Source organism: Bombus vancouverensis, chromosome 7 (genome assembly GCF_051014615.1).
Source record: "Bombus vancouverensis nearcticus chromosome 7, iyBomVanc1_principal, whole genome shotgun sequence".
Classification (NCBI taxonomy): domain Eukaryota; kingdom Metazoa; phylum Arthropoda; class Insecta; order Hymenoptera; family Apidae; genus Bombus; species Bombus vancouverensis.
The window spans coordinates 3,281,516-3,301,319 of record NC_134917.1 but is presented as its reverse complement, the minus strand read 5'-3'; the positions used below and the strand labels follow the sequence as shown (position 1 = coordinate 3,301,319).

The following is a 19,804-nucleotide window of genomic DNA, read 5'->3' as shown; positions in this document are numbered from 1 at the left end:
CTGCATGCGCAAATACACTTTGAGTTATTCTTCCTGTTTTTTCATCTTTCATCACACTCTCTCTCTCTCTCTCTCTCTCTCTCTCTCTCTCGTCTGTCAGTTTGTAACGATATGGATCTGTTTAACCAAAGACTCATGCAGAAACAAGAAAATATTTTTCCCACTATTACTTCTATGAGAACGAAGGAGTTAGTAGTTTTAATGTTTAGGTATTTTCTACCACTAGATGATGCACTTTGTCGTTACTGTTCTATTGTATACTCTGAGCTCGATGCCGTATCGACGTCGATTTTATAGCGTCGACGAGGTATCGTTTGAAATGTCGGGCCCGACTGTCCTCGGCACGCAGATGTTCCACGTTTGAGAATGTAGTGCGTGTAAGAATTGGTTTATTTCTGGTCTCGATTGGAGTATATTGTATTCCTGCATGCGTAGCGATCTTCTATCCTTTGATAGGGCAACAATAGACGTAACTTATGAAAACGTAATCGGAAAAGATTTTTAAATGTTATTATTATATTTTGAAATACTTCTTATTCTATTTAGTATTTATAGAATTTGCTATAGCTATCGTGATCATCTATTACAATATTAAAAGTCGACGATTGTTTGAACGTTTCACCCTTCCTAGGCAACCGATCAGTATTTCACTGGAGAATTCCCGCGAAACGTATTTCTATTTTTCCCGAACAACATATCGAACCTTTAATTTAAAGGCTGATTGTATAATTTAGCAGAAACTTTAAGAAATATTCCAGAATCTTTCTCTGTTTTTTGAAAGCCTAATACGGTAAAAAATTCATGCCATAAACGATCTATTTTGCCTACGAAGAGTAAAATATGATCGCACACGAAGAGCGAAGATAAAAAATTAAAGTTTCCAGGAAGAAGATTACAAATAGTTACGTCTATATATAAAAGGTGTATTTAAAAATTGTCAGTCCTGTTATGCATCGTTTGGTTGTCTAAACAGGGCAGAATCTTATTGGTGTGTTTGTATGGTGTGCTCTTGTACCACAATAAAGGGACGTTCACACGAGTGTACTATTTACGGTGCAAATACCCTTCCCCGAGCAAAATATCAAGTTGCTGTATGACATGTTGGCTGAGTAGTTTACTGTTTGTGCACCTCTGTAGACACGCAAGTAAATGTAGCTTTAGAATCGCAATATATGTATAACTGTTGTCCCACCACGTCGAATTAGAATGGCTTATTCGAACTGACTTCAATAGGAAGTACTGATTAATTTCTAACGTCACGATTATTTACTCGAACAGCAATGTTGCTGGCAAATTTAATAGCCTAAATTTAATAAAAAAATGTTCAAACTACGCTTACGCAATGGAATCTCATTCGCACCGTGTATTGTTTAATAAACGTTAGAAATGCTCGTAATTTTATTTTTTAGCAACTGCTTACTGTGATCAATGGTAATTGACAGCGTCAAGTAGGTAGCATTCAAATCCTTCCCAATCGTCTCCTGTTAGAAAGAAGTAGCTTTCAATTTTTCACATCCGTTTCTTTGACCCGATAAAATAACGTGCAAAGCTTTGATCGTGGATTATTATATTTTTAGTATTTTACACGGTGTAAAAGTGAATATAAAATGCAATATCAATAATTAACACGGGTGTATTTTTTTGTTTGCTTGGGCACAAGGTAAAAAATATTTATTATATCGGGTTAGCAAGATTTGCTCAAAATTGTTGGAAATATTTTTTTATTTTTTCGCCTCTGAAGGGCCAAGTCTTTCCACGCTAACGACTCCCCCCTGTCCATAGAACCCTTAACGACGAAGCATACTATATCGTGTTCATTAGGGCTAACTGTAGTGCGCTTTTTGTAGGTGGCACCCTTCCTTCCACTTGTTCCACCCCGCCCCCGCCCTTTGACGATGCAGTGCGCTCAAATGACCAGACCTTGGCTTCTGGTGGTCAACTTCAACAGGGTGCACCGACCACGATCTTAACGAGCAGTCTAAGCAGTGCTCACTCCAAGCAGAACAAGGTTGTGCACCATGTCACTCTCACAAAGACTTATCACGATGCCGTGAGGTGAGCGAACTTTTATTTTCTTCCATAATTTCCACAAGAAACTCTGTCAAATCGAGAGATCTCGTATTTATCGAATTAAATCGAATATAAAACATTTAACATTTGTAAACGACAACAACAACCGTATATACTTCCAGATGATACAGCGATTTTATTGTTTGTATTTTCAACAAAATAATTTGCAAATTCCCTATGGAATTTGACAGCAAATTAAATTACAAAAATAAAGGATGACTGTCTTTGGAAACCAAAAACTTGTGGATAATTATACTTAGCGATAAAAATCGTAACTGTTGTCAATTCTTCAATGTGTTTCAAAATAACACTCCGATCTTCCTACCGTTAAACCAAAATTTATTCGCAAAATACGAAACTTTAAAGAATCGTCTCCTGTATCACTTTCATTTTATACCGAATCTTGTGCCCGGACATTTTGTCTTTAATAGCAATGCTCTAATTATCTCGAGCAGTGTAAAAATCTTTCAAAGTTTGGAAATTCACATGGAACTCGTGATTTTGAAATTTTTGGTGCTATAAACATAAAACAATTAAATACATCGTACTCAATTAATATTTCAGCATATCCGACGTACACTTGGAAAGCAGCGGTAGCGGAAGCGGAAGCGGCGGCAGGGAAACGAAATCTTCGTTGAGCGTAGAAAGCGGTGGTAGTAGTCGAGGAGGTGGGGGTCTGACCTGGACACCACCCGCTGGCAGTGCCGAGGGCTCTACGCCCACCTGGACAGAAGGCACGCCGTCCTTTACCGAGAGTTCCAGCAGCGGTGACGCAGGTAAGTTCCCGTACGCGCTCAACATCTACTACGCCACCTGAAGGCTCCCACTACGTGCCTCGAGGATTCCTTCGTTCTCTTCTTCTTGTTCTTCTTCTTCTTCTTCTTCTCTTCGACCTTCGCGACAAAAGGATTTGCATCGGGCGTGACCATCCCGTTGATTGCCCTGTCGATTTATAATGGCTGACTGAGAAACAGAGGTGAAATGATATAAAATTTCAAGTAATTTAACATAAAATTTGAACAAATATTGAGTTTAGATTTAGGCTGTAACCTAAATAAGATCAGACTTTTACTTGTTACTTCTGAGAGGCTGGTATTAGTCATGAAAGTTTTCATGCACTTTATAAGAGCGATATTTTTATGAAAATAAAATTTTGTCAAATTTTATTATCATCGACCTATTTTATAACAGGAGGAATAATTACAAGATATTTTGAAGCCAAAAAAAGTTCCCATAAAATATTATTTAATCTGTTTGAAATAATAATATTGCATATATACATTGTTTTCTTGTATGTTCGAATATTTTCATAAAATAACTTTTAAAACACTAACTTTTATTATGATTATATTTATCATTTGTTTTTATATAATTTACAGTGACTCACGAAAATATTCGCACGCTTACACTTACAAAATTCAGTTAATACAACGAGGTGTATTAAACTAATTTGTTAGAACAATTTGGTAACTATAATGATATAGGGAAAGTGTCAAGATTACATCTGTAAAATTTGAAAACGATTCAATAATATAGACAGGAGTTATGATACATTTATTAGAAACATTCATGATAAGTGTCTCGCAAAAGTATTCGAACGCTGTGATAAAATGATAGTTTTTCATCTTCCTTAGCACCGAATATAAACATCATTGCTAAATGAAAATATTGGTACGTTCACTTGATGTTAGGATATCGTTCCAGTAACAGTAACGTAAAAGTGTGCACAATAGCATTTAAAATGAATACCAAAAGGTCTGAAACAAAAGTGTGAAAGAGAAATGATATTCCGATTACACGAGGATGGCAAATCATGTAACGAGATTGCCGGAATTGTGAACAGAAGTAAGTCCACAATACATTGTATCATAAAAAAGTCAAAGAACGAGGGAACATTTGCAAACAAAGCTCGATCAGGTCGACCAAAGAAATTGACCGGAAGAGAGGAGAAAGTTATCATTCGCGAATTAAAAAAAATCCTACTACATCCGCTCCTCAACTTGCAAGTATGGTAGCTGATATGTTTGATCAAGAAGTTCTCCCGGAATTATGTCGACGAATCTTACGAAACAATGATTTTCATGGCAGAGTACCGCGATAGAAGCCACATATTAACGCTGTAAATCATAAAAAAAGATTGACTTTTGAAAAACCTATATTAATAAAGATAATTCTTTTTGGGACAAAGTCATCTTTTCGGACGAGTCAAAGTTTAACATTCTTGGCTTAGATAGTCAAAAATATGACGGGAGAAAACCAAATACGAAATTGGAAATTCCACATTTGCATGAAACAGTGAAACACGGAGGTGGATCACCTGGTGGCACCAGAAGTTTGATATTTATTAATGGAATACTTGATAAATATAAGTATTTAAATATTTTAAAAAATAACCTTAATGAAAGTGCCCATGAATTAGGATTATTGAAAGATTTCCACTTTCAACAAGATAATGATCCTAAGCATGCTGCTAGAATTGTGAAAGGATGGATCGTATATAACACACCACACATGTTAATTAAATCGGAAAAAGATGAAATAAATTTCATATAATCTCAAAGCAGGTATTGTAAGATGAAATTATAGAAATGTGGAACTCCGTTGAGTGTAGTGTTACAAAATCATTGGTTTACAGTATGGAATGTCGATTGAGACACACTATTGCTGCTAAAGATGGTCCAACAAAATATTAATATTAAATAATATAATAATATATGTAGCGTTCAAATACTTTTGTGACTCACTTACAATGCGTGTTTCTAATAAACGTATCATAACTTCTACCTACGTTGTTGAATCCTTTTCAAATTTTACTGACATAAGTCTTAAGACTTCCATCTTCCTATTGACATCTGCTCGTCTAAGCAAATTACGTTGATGTACATTATTTCAACCATTCAAGTTTGCATATGTAAGCGTTCGAATCTTTATTTAATAAAGGTAGCCTTCGTAGGGTGCACAAGAATTTCGTGACTGTATTTTCTCTTTATTACGTTCGTTACTTGCTTAGTAGTTACTGTTGCTTTTGTTAGAACACAGATAAATAGAATAGTCTCTATTGAATTTCGCTATACAAAAGGTATAAAAACCATTGATCTTAGTGCCATTCATAGTATAAAGAAGGATAGCCTCGAGCAGTAAACCGACAAAATTCAGCAAACTATAATCATTTATCTTCTGAAAAAAAAAAAAGAAAATAGAATAATTAAACGGCAAAACGTGCAAGTTAATTCAACGGTGATATTATATTTTTTTGAACCGAGGTTATTTTCGAAGAATGTCGATTTATGGGCAATCAACGCGGCGCTCGCGCCAGCAATCAGAAGTCTGATTAACGTGCCACGATTTAAGGTAGTGTTCTGAAACGAGCGACAGTATACCGTTGTCCAAGTAATTCGAAGCACTGCGTATTAAGCTCGTAATATTAAGCTTATGTCGATAGAAATATTATTTCTGCTATTTGTAAACGGGGAATCACTCCGTGCTGAAATAAATGTGTAAAATACATAGAGACTCGTGTTACTAGCTAGCTGTTAATTCAGATACATGCCGCATAATCATCGAGATAAATAACGATAGTGTTTCTATGATCATGACACAAACCTACATGTTGTTAACCACCTACATCGATTGCATTCTGTATACCAACGTTATTACGTAATCCGGAAACTAAATGAGTTTTACAGCAAATTAAGTTACACCGTTTTGCCATGGTATACTCGTCGTACCTCATTCTTCGTTATATTTGAAGAAAATTCATCTAATCATAAAATCATCGTTGTGATACTGATTTGTACGAAGAATTAAAAGTGTTAATCTTGTTAAATGACTTACGTTACGTAGGTTTAATTCTAGTCTCAATTACATACCTTGTACTCGTTTGAATCGAATTGGAAAGGTCATGCGACGAATTGATCATAGTCGAAGGAAAAAGGAATGGAAAGAAAAAGGAAGTTAAAACGAATAACAAAAACTCAGTGCCTAAATTTAATCTCATCGCCTATGTGTTGTAGACCATGTCTCGAGGTTATTCTCCGTAAGTGTCACGGTAAAAAAATGCTCTTAAGTCCATCGATCGTGTAACATATGCTGCGAAGGTGCTCGTCGTCGAAAACTAAAGTAACGATTAATAATAAAGCAGTATGAAAGCTGAAACGAAAAAAGGGGCGAGCATCTTCGGTTGTTTCTTTAAATAATTACGATACAATCCAACAACCACTTTTCTTAGTCCTGTCTAGGTGATTTCAAAATCTTGTCAAAATATTCGAACACGTTTATTTCTCGACGATGAGAGCGACAATAAAGCGACAATTGCAAAAGAAAAAAGTACACGAGATCTCATTCTCGCTGAAAACCCCATACACACGTTTGTTTTACTTCTTTTATGGTTCCCTTTAAAGCAAGAACGGGCATCGCCTAGAACCGATGTTACCTCTCGAGATAAGTCTAAACATTTTCTTTTTCTCTATCTCTTTAGTTTTCTCTTTGATTTTTCGCTACACTCGCATATGAATATCGTTGTGTGAAATAGCTACACACGCTTCTTGTCACACGTAGTCATCGATTAGAACGATGCACGCTTTTTTTCTTATCGATGCATCTTGATAACTACAAGTAAAAATCTCGAAAGGACCATCTATATAAAATGAAAAATTACGTCACCACACACCTTCAATAATCACACGCTCTTCGCATGAGATTTAGAATAAAACGAGAAGAAAAATAATATGATTTGCTGGTCCTTTTGAAGAACAGGTTATTTATTATAAATTAAAAGTTTCTCCATAGTTTCTCTTTCCCATAGATAGCCGATTCGACTCGAACACTACCACTAGACAAACACGTATCTACGCTTCGGTGATCGAGCTACAGCAACAGGCTGATCTTTATTTTGCACTATGACGATTAACGATAATTTTAGGTTGTCCGACCACACCGATCAGAGGCAGCCAGCGTCACGATGACGGAGGGAGAATCGCTGCCACCGTCGAGGAGGCGCTAGCCAGTCTTACTACAGAAATGGTAAGTTGGTAATCGTAGCTTTGAACGATTGGTCACTGCAAAAGTTGTGGTAGCGATATTTGGAGATTGTATCGTCATGTAAATACTTGAAACTTACAGTATATGTAAGTTAGATTATATTTCAATGAAAAATGTCAGATTGTTTCACGACTTTCGCCTATATAGGCAATTTTCAGATATGGCAATAAAATAATGGGCATAAAATTAGGTTCACGATCTCCAACTATCATTATTGTATCTTCCTCGACCGATTCCTCAAAGCGGTAAGTGCGTAATGAGAGCCCAGTGACCGATCGATCGGACTGTGTAAATGTTTCCCCCGAGTGGCCGAGGGTATTTGTAACTAATGAACTGCCCCCAGACGACGACGTGTCGCGAAGCGTGTCATCTGCGTCGCGCAACGCGATCGTCTAAAAGAAGAAAAAAAGATTTGACCTCGTATCATACATTCGTCGTGTCTTTGGTCTCGTCTGCGTTTCGTGTCTATGTCGAGTCCCTGTCTTTTGTGTGGAATTCATAAAGAAGTACCGATTCGATCGCGCACGGAACGTTCCAAAGCGATGATTTTTCAAATTTAAATACACATCTTTACAAACGATTCGAATATGAGAATGGTTTGAAAAGGATGCATGACAGTCGTATTTGAAATTCTTCTTTGCTTCGAGCATCTTGGGCTGATCTTAGTATAGTTTGATCTTTTAGTGATCTAATTATATTGTAGCATACTTTAGTAAAGGAAGCTGCATGTGGAAAGTTAGATGACAGAACAATTTTTTCAAGTTTCAGAATAGAATATTTTACAGTGTCGATTCTATTGTTTGTTTATAAAGGGTTGCCCATTCGAGACCATCTCAGGTTATGAACAATGATATAAATTACTATATATAACTTCTTTTCTAATTTAGTTACCTGGCTACAATTTCAGGTAATTACCCGGCTACAATTTCAGGTATATATTTGAGATAAAAGACAAAGAGGTTACTGTTTCTATGTTTTTCATATACAGGGTGGTTGGTAACTGGTGGTACAAGCGGAAAGGGGGTGATTCTACGCGAAAAAAGAAGTCGAAAATATAGAATACAAATTTTTCGTTTGAGGCTTTGTTTTCGAGAAAATCGACTTTGAATCTTCGCTCGGTACGCGTACGGTACGTTATAACGGATCTCACGCGAAAAACGCGTCTACGCTTCTACGCGAAAAAAGAAGCCGAAAATATAGAATAAAATTTTTTTTAATTTTTCCATCGAGACAACGATCTACAGTGAGATCCGTTATAACGAGACGTGATAAAGTGGACGCGTACCGACCGAAAATTCAAAGTCGATTTTCTCGAAAACAAAGCCTCGAACGAAAAATTTTTATTCTATATTTTCGACTTCTTTTTTCGCGTAGAATCACCCCCTTTCCGCTTGTACCACCAGTTACCGACCACCCTGTATAATAGAAGAGATCAATCATAAAATACAAGATGTTTCTAAATTTGTGGTACAATCCACAATTCCGTATGAAGCTCTATTTCTGAATAAATTAATAGACTACATTATTTTTTTGCTACATTTAGCAAAGAAATTCTACACAAAAAATTTGTTTTTTAACTTTTTCAGCCTACACTGCATAATGCAGTGAATCCACAGAGCAATACAATAATGTCACAGAGACACTTATAAGATGTAGACATAAATCAGACTACGTGCACCTGCACACATACATACTGGATAAAATTTGAACATCGATTTATTCGAAAATAAAGCTTCCTGCAAAAAAAATACCACTCATCGTTTCGTATGGATTCGTCCTCTTTCAGATTGTACTCGGTAATTTTTAAAAAATTCTCTGCTAAAAATTATATGCTTTATAGTTATAAAGCATACTGTTGGAAAGAGTATGAGGGCAATGAAATGGTCAAATCGACTTCGAACGAAGAAAATTTATTCCACTTAAAACAAAAAAAAAAAAAAAAGGTCATCGAATTAGCAATCTGTCAGATTTCTGCACATAATGACTCGTCTGTTGCGACACATTGAGAACGCATCCTCGAATTTCTGCGTACGCACGAATCACATCGTGCACCGTAAAGTTCGTATCAGCAATTACTCGTCGCGTGATTCGCCAGTACGTGCATTTTAACGAGAGTAAACAAGCTCGAGGGTTTGCAACATGCGAAAGAATGTCGAGCACGTAGAACCGCGTAAAACGTCGGCCAGGTAATTCCATATTAACCCAGTATTACTGTCGTCAAGAATTAGTATTGGTGAAGCATTTCAAACGATCGTCCTGGCACGACAATGTCTTTCATGTTTCACAAAATAGGTATTATTTCGTTAAAAAGAATCTTACGATTTACCTCGGAGTATCGTCGTTTGATATTTCATATTTTTCTATAAATATTTTTATAAATTATATTTCTAAGAGTAAGATATACTTTGGAACGATCCGTGCGAAAAGATCAGATTATCTGAAAGGTTTCTCTATTTCCTCAAATCAGAAGATACTGCAGCAAGAGTGAATTCAAAGCAGCTCATCCCTGTAACCTACGTCAAGTCAGTTTGGATTTGGTCTGGTGCACCGTCGTAGCGACGAATCTTCGAAAGAAAGAAAAAAAAAAAGAAAAAAAGAAATGAAACTCGAACAGAGAAGAATAAATCATAGAGGAAAGCGTTTGATCGCGAATCAAGACGGATCGTGAGGGTGGAAGGGGTGAAAAGGTCGAACGAAGACACGTAATCTGATATGTCTTTAATCATTCCTTGCGCATTTTCGTGTTACTTGAGACACCATACTTTATCATATTCGATTCTGTACTTAACGAACAGCTTGCGTGGGTTGGAAGAAGTACTCGTCTTGATTCGCGAGTTTCTGAAGTATTAATCATCCAGCGTGCGTGAATCTTGCATTTATTCGTATGGAATGAATTGATGATTTAAATAGGCGCGTTCTCGCGAAGCAATTAAAGAATCGATGAAGAATTAATGATTCTAAAGCTTTGGAGCATGTCGGATAGGCCAGGAAGCTTATACAACGTGATAAAACTCGGCCTACAGTATTAGAGGACTGTATAATACTCGTTCAGGATACAAATACTTTGTGGAGAATTCAAGAATCCATCGTTCCAGTTGTATCTTTTATATGTCAGGTCTCATCGTATCGTTCGATTTTCAATAAGTAGCTAGTTAAACGTAATAATGTCACGTGTTTCGATATCTCACGAATTAATACACTGCTTAGCACAATTAGAGGTTCGTTTTGTCTTTTTAGATTTTTCGAAATAAATTTTTATACCCATTACTTGTATCTGTATATCTTCTTTTCATTATTATCTTGAAGTCAACTTTTATCAGAGTGTCATATTAACAACGTTTCAATCTATCAAGCCTATAAATGTTTCTAGCTTTGTTTACTTGATTAACAAAATGGAACCGTTTATAATAACAATCCTCTAATTATTTTGAGCAGCGTAGTTTGATTTTAATCGATTTCTGTATCAAGCAATTATCAATTGACTTAATTTCAATGCAGACAACCTGTTTCTATCTTTTTTAAATATTTTTTTATCTCCTATTGAAAATTTTATATATTTCAAATCGTTTGCAAAAGTTTTATATATTATATAATTATTATTATTATTAATTATATATTATATAAAGTTTTATATAAAGTTCCAAACTTACATACACACTCGTTGGATAACCACTTTGTTTGACTACATACGAATTTTGAAACTTATACACTTATTCACCTAACAACCATATTTAGTCACACTTTTCTCAGAAAAGAAAAACTCGTGCCATTATTACAGTTACATAATTCGTTTTCTCGTTGCTTGTTCATATCCTAGCATTTAGCTGTAAAATTGTATGATCATCGAATCGCCGAGCTTCACGAGTGACGACGTTTAGGTTACACGTGATGGGAAATTGTCGCGAAATATATTCATTCATTACCTCTTATCGTAACTGACAATTACTTGTTGTTACGTTAGTTAGTTGTAAACGTTAAGAGGAAGGCGCTGGAGAGGAATGAAAGGTGTAAAACGAGGAAATGAAATGACCCGCGGACGAAGGAGATGTAAATAATACTTACAATCTAATTAGGACGCAGTCCTCAATCCCGTTTTTATTACAATAATATAGCCAACGGTCGTGTACATGTACCTATATGTGTCTCACGTTCTGTCTGTCTCCTGTACGTAATTATACATATACTTATACATATGTACACTGTACACACATAAAAGGAAACGTGTATACCGCATTTATTGTCGAGATGGTCGGTGAACTCTGAAATGTATTGGTAGCGAAATGTGGAAGTATTGATTGAAATCATTTTTAAAACAAAAATTCGGATAATAAACGTTAAAGATTTTGAAAATCGCTAAAATTTCAATAAAAGTAGCTGCCAGGTTCAGAAATATTCCGCAGAGCTCAAGAAATTCGTCTCCTGAGATTTTAAAATTTTGGAAGATTAAAAAAAAATTGTAGATATCGAAAATAGATTTCCTACAAAGTTAAAAATTAAAATCTATAATTTCGAAAATTCGAAAGATTTCAATAAAGAAAATCCTGCATGTCAGAAATATTCTGCAGAGCTCAAGAAATTCGTCTCCTGAGATTTTAAAATTTTGGAAGATTAAAAAAATATTATAGATATAAAAAATAGATTTACTACAAAGTTAAAAATTAAAATCTATAATTTCGAAAATTCGAAAGATTTCAACAAAGAAAATCCTGCATGTCAGAAATATTCTGCAGAGCTCAAGAAATTCGTCTCCTGAGATTTAAAAATTTTGGAAGATTAAAAAAAAATTGTAGATATCGAAAATAGATTTGCTACAAAGTTAAAAATTAAAATCTTCTATAATTTCGAAAATTCGAAAAATTTCAATAAAGAAAATCGTACGTGTCAGAAATATTCCGCAGAGTTAATAAAATTGAATATTAACATTACACTTTCGAAACTCGAAATCAATTGCAGAATTCATCGACGATCTCGATGAATATTATAAATATAGTAACTGCGCAAACTGTATTATACGTGATACGATAAATGATATTAATTAACGGGAGTGCCGCTGGTACCGTGTACGTATATATGTATATGAATGAACAAAAAGTTTATATATATATAAATATTACAGTAGCCGCAGAGCAAAGTTAAAGGAACGTTTTGAAAAAAAAACCAAAATGTTGTTCAATTAACACATACGTACACGTATAATGATATATTGTCCTGAATGAAACGCTTTCGACAGTCGATATGTTGTATTTAGGAAAACGGTGGTAAAAATCTAGTCGCAATCTCGGTGATCGGTCCGTGTTTTTCTTCTTTCTCCGAGAACTTTTTATTTCCTAGTTTTAATCGCGTCTTTTACTTTCTACGTTTATTATATTTTCTCTCTTTTTTTTTTTACCTAATAGAAAAGAATCACTTCATTTTTGTAAGTTAGCGTAGTTGACTTATTTCTCTTTATTTATTCAATATAAAGCGTGTTTGAGAATCACAACGATTAGGAACGCGCTCATTTCTCTTTTCTCGTTCTCTATTTTTTAAATCTACGATTTAACCATTGAAATCCAGGGCAAATATAATAAATAAATAATCAATCGTTTCACAAATGCGTTTTCATAAATAATCGATCGGTGTAAGATATTGTTCGAGTACAAATTGTCGTTTACACTGATTTTACAAATTTCCAACGAAAATTCAAGTAGTATTTCCATTGCGATCGACTTCCAATAAGGAAACGTGATTCGTACAACGTAGCGTAAAACTACTTACTCGATAAGAAACTATGAACCAATCTACGTGTCGCTGTTGCATCGAAGCTGGCACCTCTGAAAATTTCAAAGGTTAAATCGCCTGGAAAAGCTTTAACCCGTGGACACAGATTGTACGACCGAGAGGGAAAAAATGAACGCAGAAGCTTGATAAACTCGTAACTTTGTTAACTCGAGATACTGTTTTATGGAGTATCGTGTATTATCATTCTTGTTATATACATATATATGGTAGCTAGTGTGCGAAAGGACAGTACCAGTGTTTATTAGCGATCTTGAAAGTGTGATATTTTTTTAACAAACATATCGCATCGTACGTTCGAGTTCTGCGAGTGATTCCAATGCTTGTACTTGAAGGAATGCTCCAAGTAGAAATTCAGGGAGGATTAAGATGAGATTAAATTAGGATCGATGGAAACGCGCTTAGAGAAGATTTCGTGCCAATTAAGTATTATTGCTAACCAGAGAAAAGAAATTTTCGTTTCAAACGACAAAACGAACCAATTCAACGAAAAATATCGTTGTTAATAAATTTCTCTGAGCGCAATCAGTCGAAGATCCGTCGCTTTTTACGCTTCTCTTTGTCACAAATTTCAATTGTTTGTCGATAATCGTTCGCAAGCCGTTAAACCGGCATATCACATTCCACACTGAATAACATATTCTGTGTTGTGTGTGCTTTGAACACGGTATCGTGTTAACTCTATGTAGAAGAGATTAATCAGCTGTCTTTTATTAACTCACTTTATCGAAATTTATCTACATTCAGGATCGCTCTATTTTTTCCTGTTTGTGTGTTCCCATTTCTAACGTTTGTCCCGTGTTTTACAATCAATTCAATCCGATTAATTGACTAATCTTGGTCGTTTCGTTCTTTATTCGTACAATCGGAAGCAAAGTACGAAGCAAGTGGAATTAAATCACGGAAAAACGGATTAATCGTACATAAAAAAAAGTTTCATTGAAAGAAGAGTGATGTTAATTGAGCAAACGATAGAAATCAGAGAATTGATGTTTTTTGTGCTCGTATTCAGAAAGAAACGAACAACACGAGGAATTTTGTGGAACAGAGAAGGTCCCTTTCGAAGTACAGTCAAGTGAGAACGAGTTTCAAACGTGCCAGCGCGAACCATGTGTCGATCATGAGGAACGTGCAAAATGTGTTAAGAGTTCAACGCCGGGAGCCATAAGGATCCAAAGAAGCGGGACTATAAGATAAATTCAAGTTTTTTTTAGAAATGTAATCCAACAAGGACCGCGTATAAACTGCGTGTAGAAAGATAAATGGAATGATTTAAGAAACCAAGAAGCAATTCAGATTTTATCGTCGAAATCTGTGATCATACGAACACGTCTAATTACTTCATCCTTTCATATACATCGTTAAATTAACGATATTCTTAACTCGTTTTTATTACCGCATACTCGATCATTTTTTTGATATTGTCGAATTGTAGATAATTAGAAGAGAAACTATGCCTGTTTAACCGGTTTGTACGATAGTCAGGCATAACTACGATCTTAATCCTCTCGTGACTATAAATCAGCCTTGCGTCTAAGTGTCTACTTAACTAACTGCATAAGATTTCGTTCTTTTCTTCCTTTTTCGTTGCGTCAACGTCATCGCGTCGTATGTTTTTTGATAATCGTGTAAACGAATGAAAAGAGAAAAGCAAAAAAAAAAAAAAAGAAAAACGAGAAGTCTCGCATTAAGGGAATTATTATCGAAGCAATATACCGCATATCGCGATCGAAGAGACGAAAACGGAAAACAATCGAATTCCTCGGCTGCGATAACGTGGTTGCGAGCGTGCGGAGGAAATGGCAGGATAAAATGACGATTTTATGGAGTGGCTCGTTTCGCGATCATTCGCAAACATTCTTCCACTTCGTGCTTCTTCTTTCAAATTCTCGAGACTTTATGTCCTTGTGATTCGAGTTATCTAGTAAATCTTCAGATTTGATAATGGTTCGAAGATGGCAGAATACGAAATAATCTCGAGAAATTGATTTTGGAAAAGATGTTGAGAAGCTGCCGTAGAATTCTACAAGACGTATTGCATGTTAATTGATATTTTTAAAGATATACTTTCCTCGGTATTCGTTAGATTCTTTTGCAGTTGCGTACAAAATTACGTAAGCTTTCGATGGAATGTGATTTATTCGCGTTAATATTTACTTCGACTTTATTATCTGAAAGCCGGTCCTCTTTGTATTCGAGGAAAATTTCCGAAAGATATAGTTTCGAGTAGATTTGCGTAGAGAAATCGTGAAACCAAACGTGCCATTGAAAATGTTCAATTGCGTAGAGAGAAAAATGCGTGCACGAGTGAGGTTGCAAGAGCAATTAAAAGCGATTGCAGTCGCTGGAATAATTAACCCTTTAACCTAGCAATATATGTTAATAAAACGACTAGCGTTTAAGGCATTAATCGAAACGCGTTGATATCTTAATAAGCTTAATATTAATTTTCACATTTTATTACTACACATTGCCATCTTTTATCGTGTCTATAACAATTCCTGTCTTCAAATTTAATTGCCTGGTTAAAGAGTTAAAACGTTAAAGAGTGTAAACAACAGTTATGGATCGGTTCCACTCACGCCATGTGTTTCAAGCTATACATTTGTAACATTCTAATTTAAAAGTGCCTGCTACTATTTTTAATTATTCATAAGGAAGCAATATTTTTTTTTCCATTTTCATTGCACGAAAAAAAAAAAAAATATATATAGTGGAAGACCAACTTTCCTAGAGATATTTTAGAAGGCCGGTCCATTTCTGTTCTATCGAAGAAAACAAGGAAACGTGAAAACATACGTATTAATCATACGTAAAAGATAAATGTATCAATATTATACATAAATACGTTGAAACAATATGAAAAGATTCAGATGCATAATGCGAGCAATTGTGCTGTTGCGAAACAAATTGTCACTTAACCGAGATATTTCGGCAATACATACTATTACGATTATGATCATTACCATTATGATTATTACTATCACCATGATTATTGATATTATTTAAATAAAGCAGTTACTATTATTCTTATGACTGTTTCTGTTATCGTTTCGTTATCGCGATTTGAAATACGCGCGTCTTCGTACGTCGGGGGTAACTTCTCCTTTCAATTATATATTTTCGTCGTTCGATTTCTAGTTAAATATACAGTGGCTGGCGAAAGTAATATTTGAAATTATGAATATATTACGTGTACTATACGATCCATTTTGAAATTTTATTAGCGCTATAGTGCCACGTGACTATCGTTAATCGTATCAGAAAATTTTCAAACAAAACTGAAAATGTATATAGAAGTTTCAAATTAAATGCAAGTATATGTTTCGCAGAAATAGCAAAAATATTTAAACGTTCTATTGTTGTTAATAAACCTTAATATTTTCAGTGATGTTAATATACTGAAATGCTGTATGTTCTTGATGTATACGAATTTTCTACTAAATATATGTTTGCACTAAATGTCTCGCAATTTCTATATATATTTTCAAATTGATTCGAAATTTTACCAATACGAACATGACAGTCGTATCTCGTTTCGATGCTAATTAAATTTCAAAATGTTTTGTATAACACAGATAATATATCGATGAAAATTGTATTATTATACGTATTCAAATACTGCCATGAGTCACTATATGTGTTATACAGGGTGGTTGGTAACTGGTGGTACAAGCGGAAAGGGGGTGATTCTACGCGAAAAAAGAAGTCGAAAATATAGGATAAAAATTTTTCGTTCGAGGCTTTGTTTTCGAGAAAATCGACTTTAAATTTTCGCTCGGTACGCGTGCATTTTGTCACGTCTCGTTATAACGGATCTCACTGTAGATCGTTGTCTCGATTGACGTTATTTTTTTAATTTTTTTTTTTAATTTTTCCATCGAGACAACAATCTACAGTGAGATCCGTTATAACGCGTACCGACCGAAAATTCAAAGTCGATTTTCTCAAAAACAAAGCCTCAAACGAAAAATTTTTATTCTATATTTTCGACTTGTTTTTTCGCGTAGAATCACCCCCTTTCCGCTTGTACCACCAGTTACCAACCACCCTGTATATACATATATGTATGATATATGCGTGTATGTACCCCTGTCGGTAAAGATCGATCGATCGATACCTCGTATCGTTTACGTAAACCCACCCTCGGCGCACTTTATTTTCACTTTCTTTTCACCCTTTTTTTACCGAAATATTTTCTTATCCTGGTTTCTTTTATTTGCACCCGTTTCAGACCCACCTGTAGTCAAGCAAAAAACGAAGATAGTTATAGAAAAAAAGTCAAATGAAAAACACATAAAAAAAGAAAATACAAATTTGTATGTACGAGAGAGAGAGAAAGAGAGAATTGACTGCGGAGCCTGTGAATCCTCGCTGTCGGCGCATTTAGAAACCCTCCCCCTCCGGAATTAGCTTGAAAATGCATTAGGACGTTGATGTAAGTTCAACAGAAAGCAGGCATATAAGTGTGCGCATTTTAAACTGTATTTATAGAGTGTGCCGAAAATATCCGACCACGGAAGCGGCCTTTATTCATCCGTAGATTTTTGTCATTGTATTTTTCATTATACGATTGTGTTCGTCATGTCATCCTTCACTACTTTTGTGATGTCTAGTTGCAGAATTTTTATACGCTTATAAGAAATTTAAGGATGCAAAAATGCATATAAGCTTCAAATATAAGAAATCTAAAGTACAATATTTAGGTAACATTTCTTTATATTTGTCTATAAAAATATAAATTTGCATAAATGTTAGCAATCTGTTATTTATCTATTCTTTTAATCGTCCCTTTTATTATTACAGTTTTTCATTCATTAAAAACAACATAACGAAAGGATAATTTCGGAACACTTTATATTAGCAACTAAGAGATCGATTCGAGACGACATTTTGTTCCTTCAACGTTCTCTTAAATCATCTCAGATTTTTCTACTTTTTCTCCGAAAAGATCGAATAAACTGATGGTAAAGAAAATAAAGCAAACGTCTCAAATCGATGATAGCCAATTTAGTTATTTATTTTTCTATTGTTTTACTGCTATGTACCGCCAGGAAGTTGCAGTTTCCTTAGCAGGACTCTCGTTCTGGCTCAAATGTACAATGTACACAGATAAACGCTGGATAAACGCATCTTAAATCCTCTTTCGGAAAGACTGCGTGCGTTTATTTCCTCCGTTAATTTTTCTTCCTTTTTCTGCCTATTTTTGTTTGTAGTTTGTCGTTTTTTCGACGACTGTCGATTAATCATCTGAGATTTGTAGTGTCTCAAAGCGATGTAAAAAACGATTCGTGAAAACGCGATGGGAAATTTTTGAAATTTTATCCTCGTTGAAAACAACAACTGGAGAATTTATTGAGAATTGCACGACTACACGTGTACAGCGTATACTTTGTACATTTAGAGAATTAATATATTATTATCCCTGTACACTACCATTAGTTCGTGAGTTTAAAAGTCTGTTCCCCAGTCTTTAATCGTCCAATTGGAGATATACCTGATACATTGCATGGTATTCTTACAAAAGATCAATCTTCGATTTACAATCTATTAATTAAATTAATTAACGAGGTGTGAGTGTTACGATAATCAAGCAGGATCAACAATTTTAATCTCTTCGTTGAGAAATTCTTAAGTGTTTAATTCGTTCTATAATTAAACGTTTCTGTAAGAAATCTCTCACACATACACGCGTCACGAAGTAATAAATACTTGCAAACAATTTAATTCGTTTAAATTGCGGTCGCCTTTCAAAACAGCGCGACTCAAGCATGATCGTTTTCGTGAGAAGAAAAGTTTTGGAAAATCGCGGATTCCGTTAAGCATTAGACGTTGGCTTGGAATATCAAGACTATTTCCATCGAGAACAGACGGAATCGCTGGCGTCGACTATGCGTTAGGAACTCGGTGCACTTGAATATCCTTTCAAGTGGTTCTCGCGACGTTCCTCCAGAAGAAAACAAAAAAATCGCGTTGTCACTGCTGTATATATTTACTAGAGGGTATTGCTTGTATCTTGTATGTATGAAAAAAGGTATCTACTCGTATGTTTGTATATTATAAATATGTACCTACACAGACATTACCAAACATATATACATACATATATATACATACATTAACAAACATATATACACAGGCACAGATACACATTGACATACATACATACATACCCGAGTTACACACTAATATACATATTATATATATATACATATACATAAACACACGGTCGATTATCATGTACATCGATGCATTTATTATGGCGCGTGCGACCGTGTGCACACAGTTGCATTTTCCTCAAGAGTCACAATCTTGATACCTCATTTTGCTTGTACACGGCCGATCGCAGCGATAATGTACGATATAAGGGTGAATAAATTATTGTTGCGTTCTATTTATTTATGGAAGGACGATGGTCCTTCCATCGTAAAAAGTTCCGAGTCGCACGTAGGAAGATTTCGTTCGATTCTCGAGGGAGATCTTCCTTTGGCAATAATTGTTGTAACAATAAAGTTTGCGATGAAAATTATTCGTCTTGCATATTGCACTTTTGTCCCTGTGTCCGTGTTCTTTTCATTCGTTCCCTTGTTTTAGGTTTAAACGATGGTTTAGCTAAAATAAAGATGAGTTGAACAACTGGAAGAGAATTAAGGTTTGAGAATTCATCATTTTCATTATGTTTATGTCTCGTCCGATTGATCGATCGCGCATCAATTCCAACGGAGAAATTAAGGTGTATGACAAAGTAGGGGCTAACGAGAAGGTGACTCAACTTACTTATAAAGGCTTATGTCGATGAAGTAGAATTAGGACAGAAGGTGCCTCGACCTCGCCGGTGCAATATATCCTGCATAAGGTAAGTACTAACTAAGGACACGTACGCATACGTTGAAATAATGACGGACTGCTTTATAAT

General features: G+C 35.1%; 1 protein-coding gene across 12 annotated transcripts in view; it reads left to right on the top strand.

Annotated features, from left to right (window-relative positions):
* The window catches only part of PIP5K59B (Phosphatidylinositol 4-phosphate 5-kinase 59B), a 39,087-nt gene extending 19,670 nt beyond the window's left edge, over nucleotides 1-19,417 (top strand). For 9 of the 12 annotated variants that reach the window (XM_033347809.2, XM_076620278.1, XM_033347818.2 and 6 more), the window contains 4 exons: nucleotides 1,848-2,055; nucleotides 2,635-2,846; nucleotides 6,992-7,092; nucleotides 13,901-15,921. In XM_033347809.2, the coding sequence (XP_033203700.1) occupies nucleotides 1,848-2,055; nucleotides 2,635-2,846; nucleotides 6,992-7,092; nucleotides 13,901-14,056 (677 nt within the window). In that variant the 3' untranslated portion in view covers nucleotides 14,057-15,921. Of the gene's footprint in view, nucleotides 1-1,847; nucleotides 2,056-2,634; nucleotides 2,847-6,991; nucleotides 7,093-9,577; nucleotides 15,922-17,122 lie in introns of those variants that run through there. The other 3 variants (XM_076620282.1, XM_076620279.1, XM_076620280.1) reach the window with 2 other exon arrangements.
* Nucleotides 19,418-19,804: the final 387 nt, after the last annotated feature.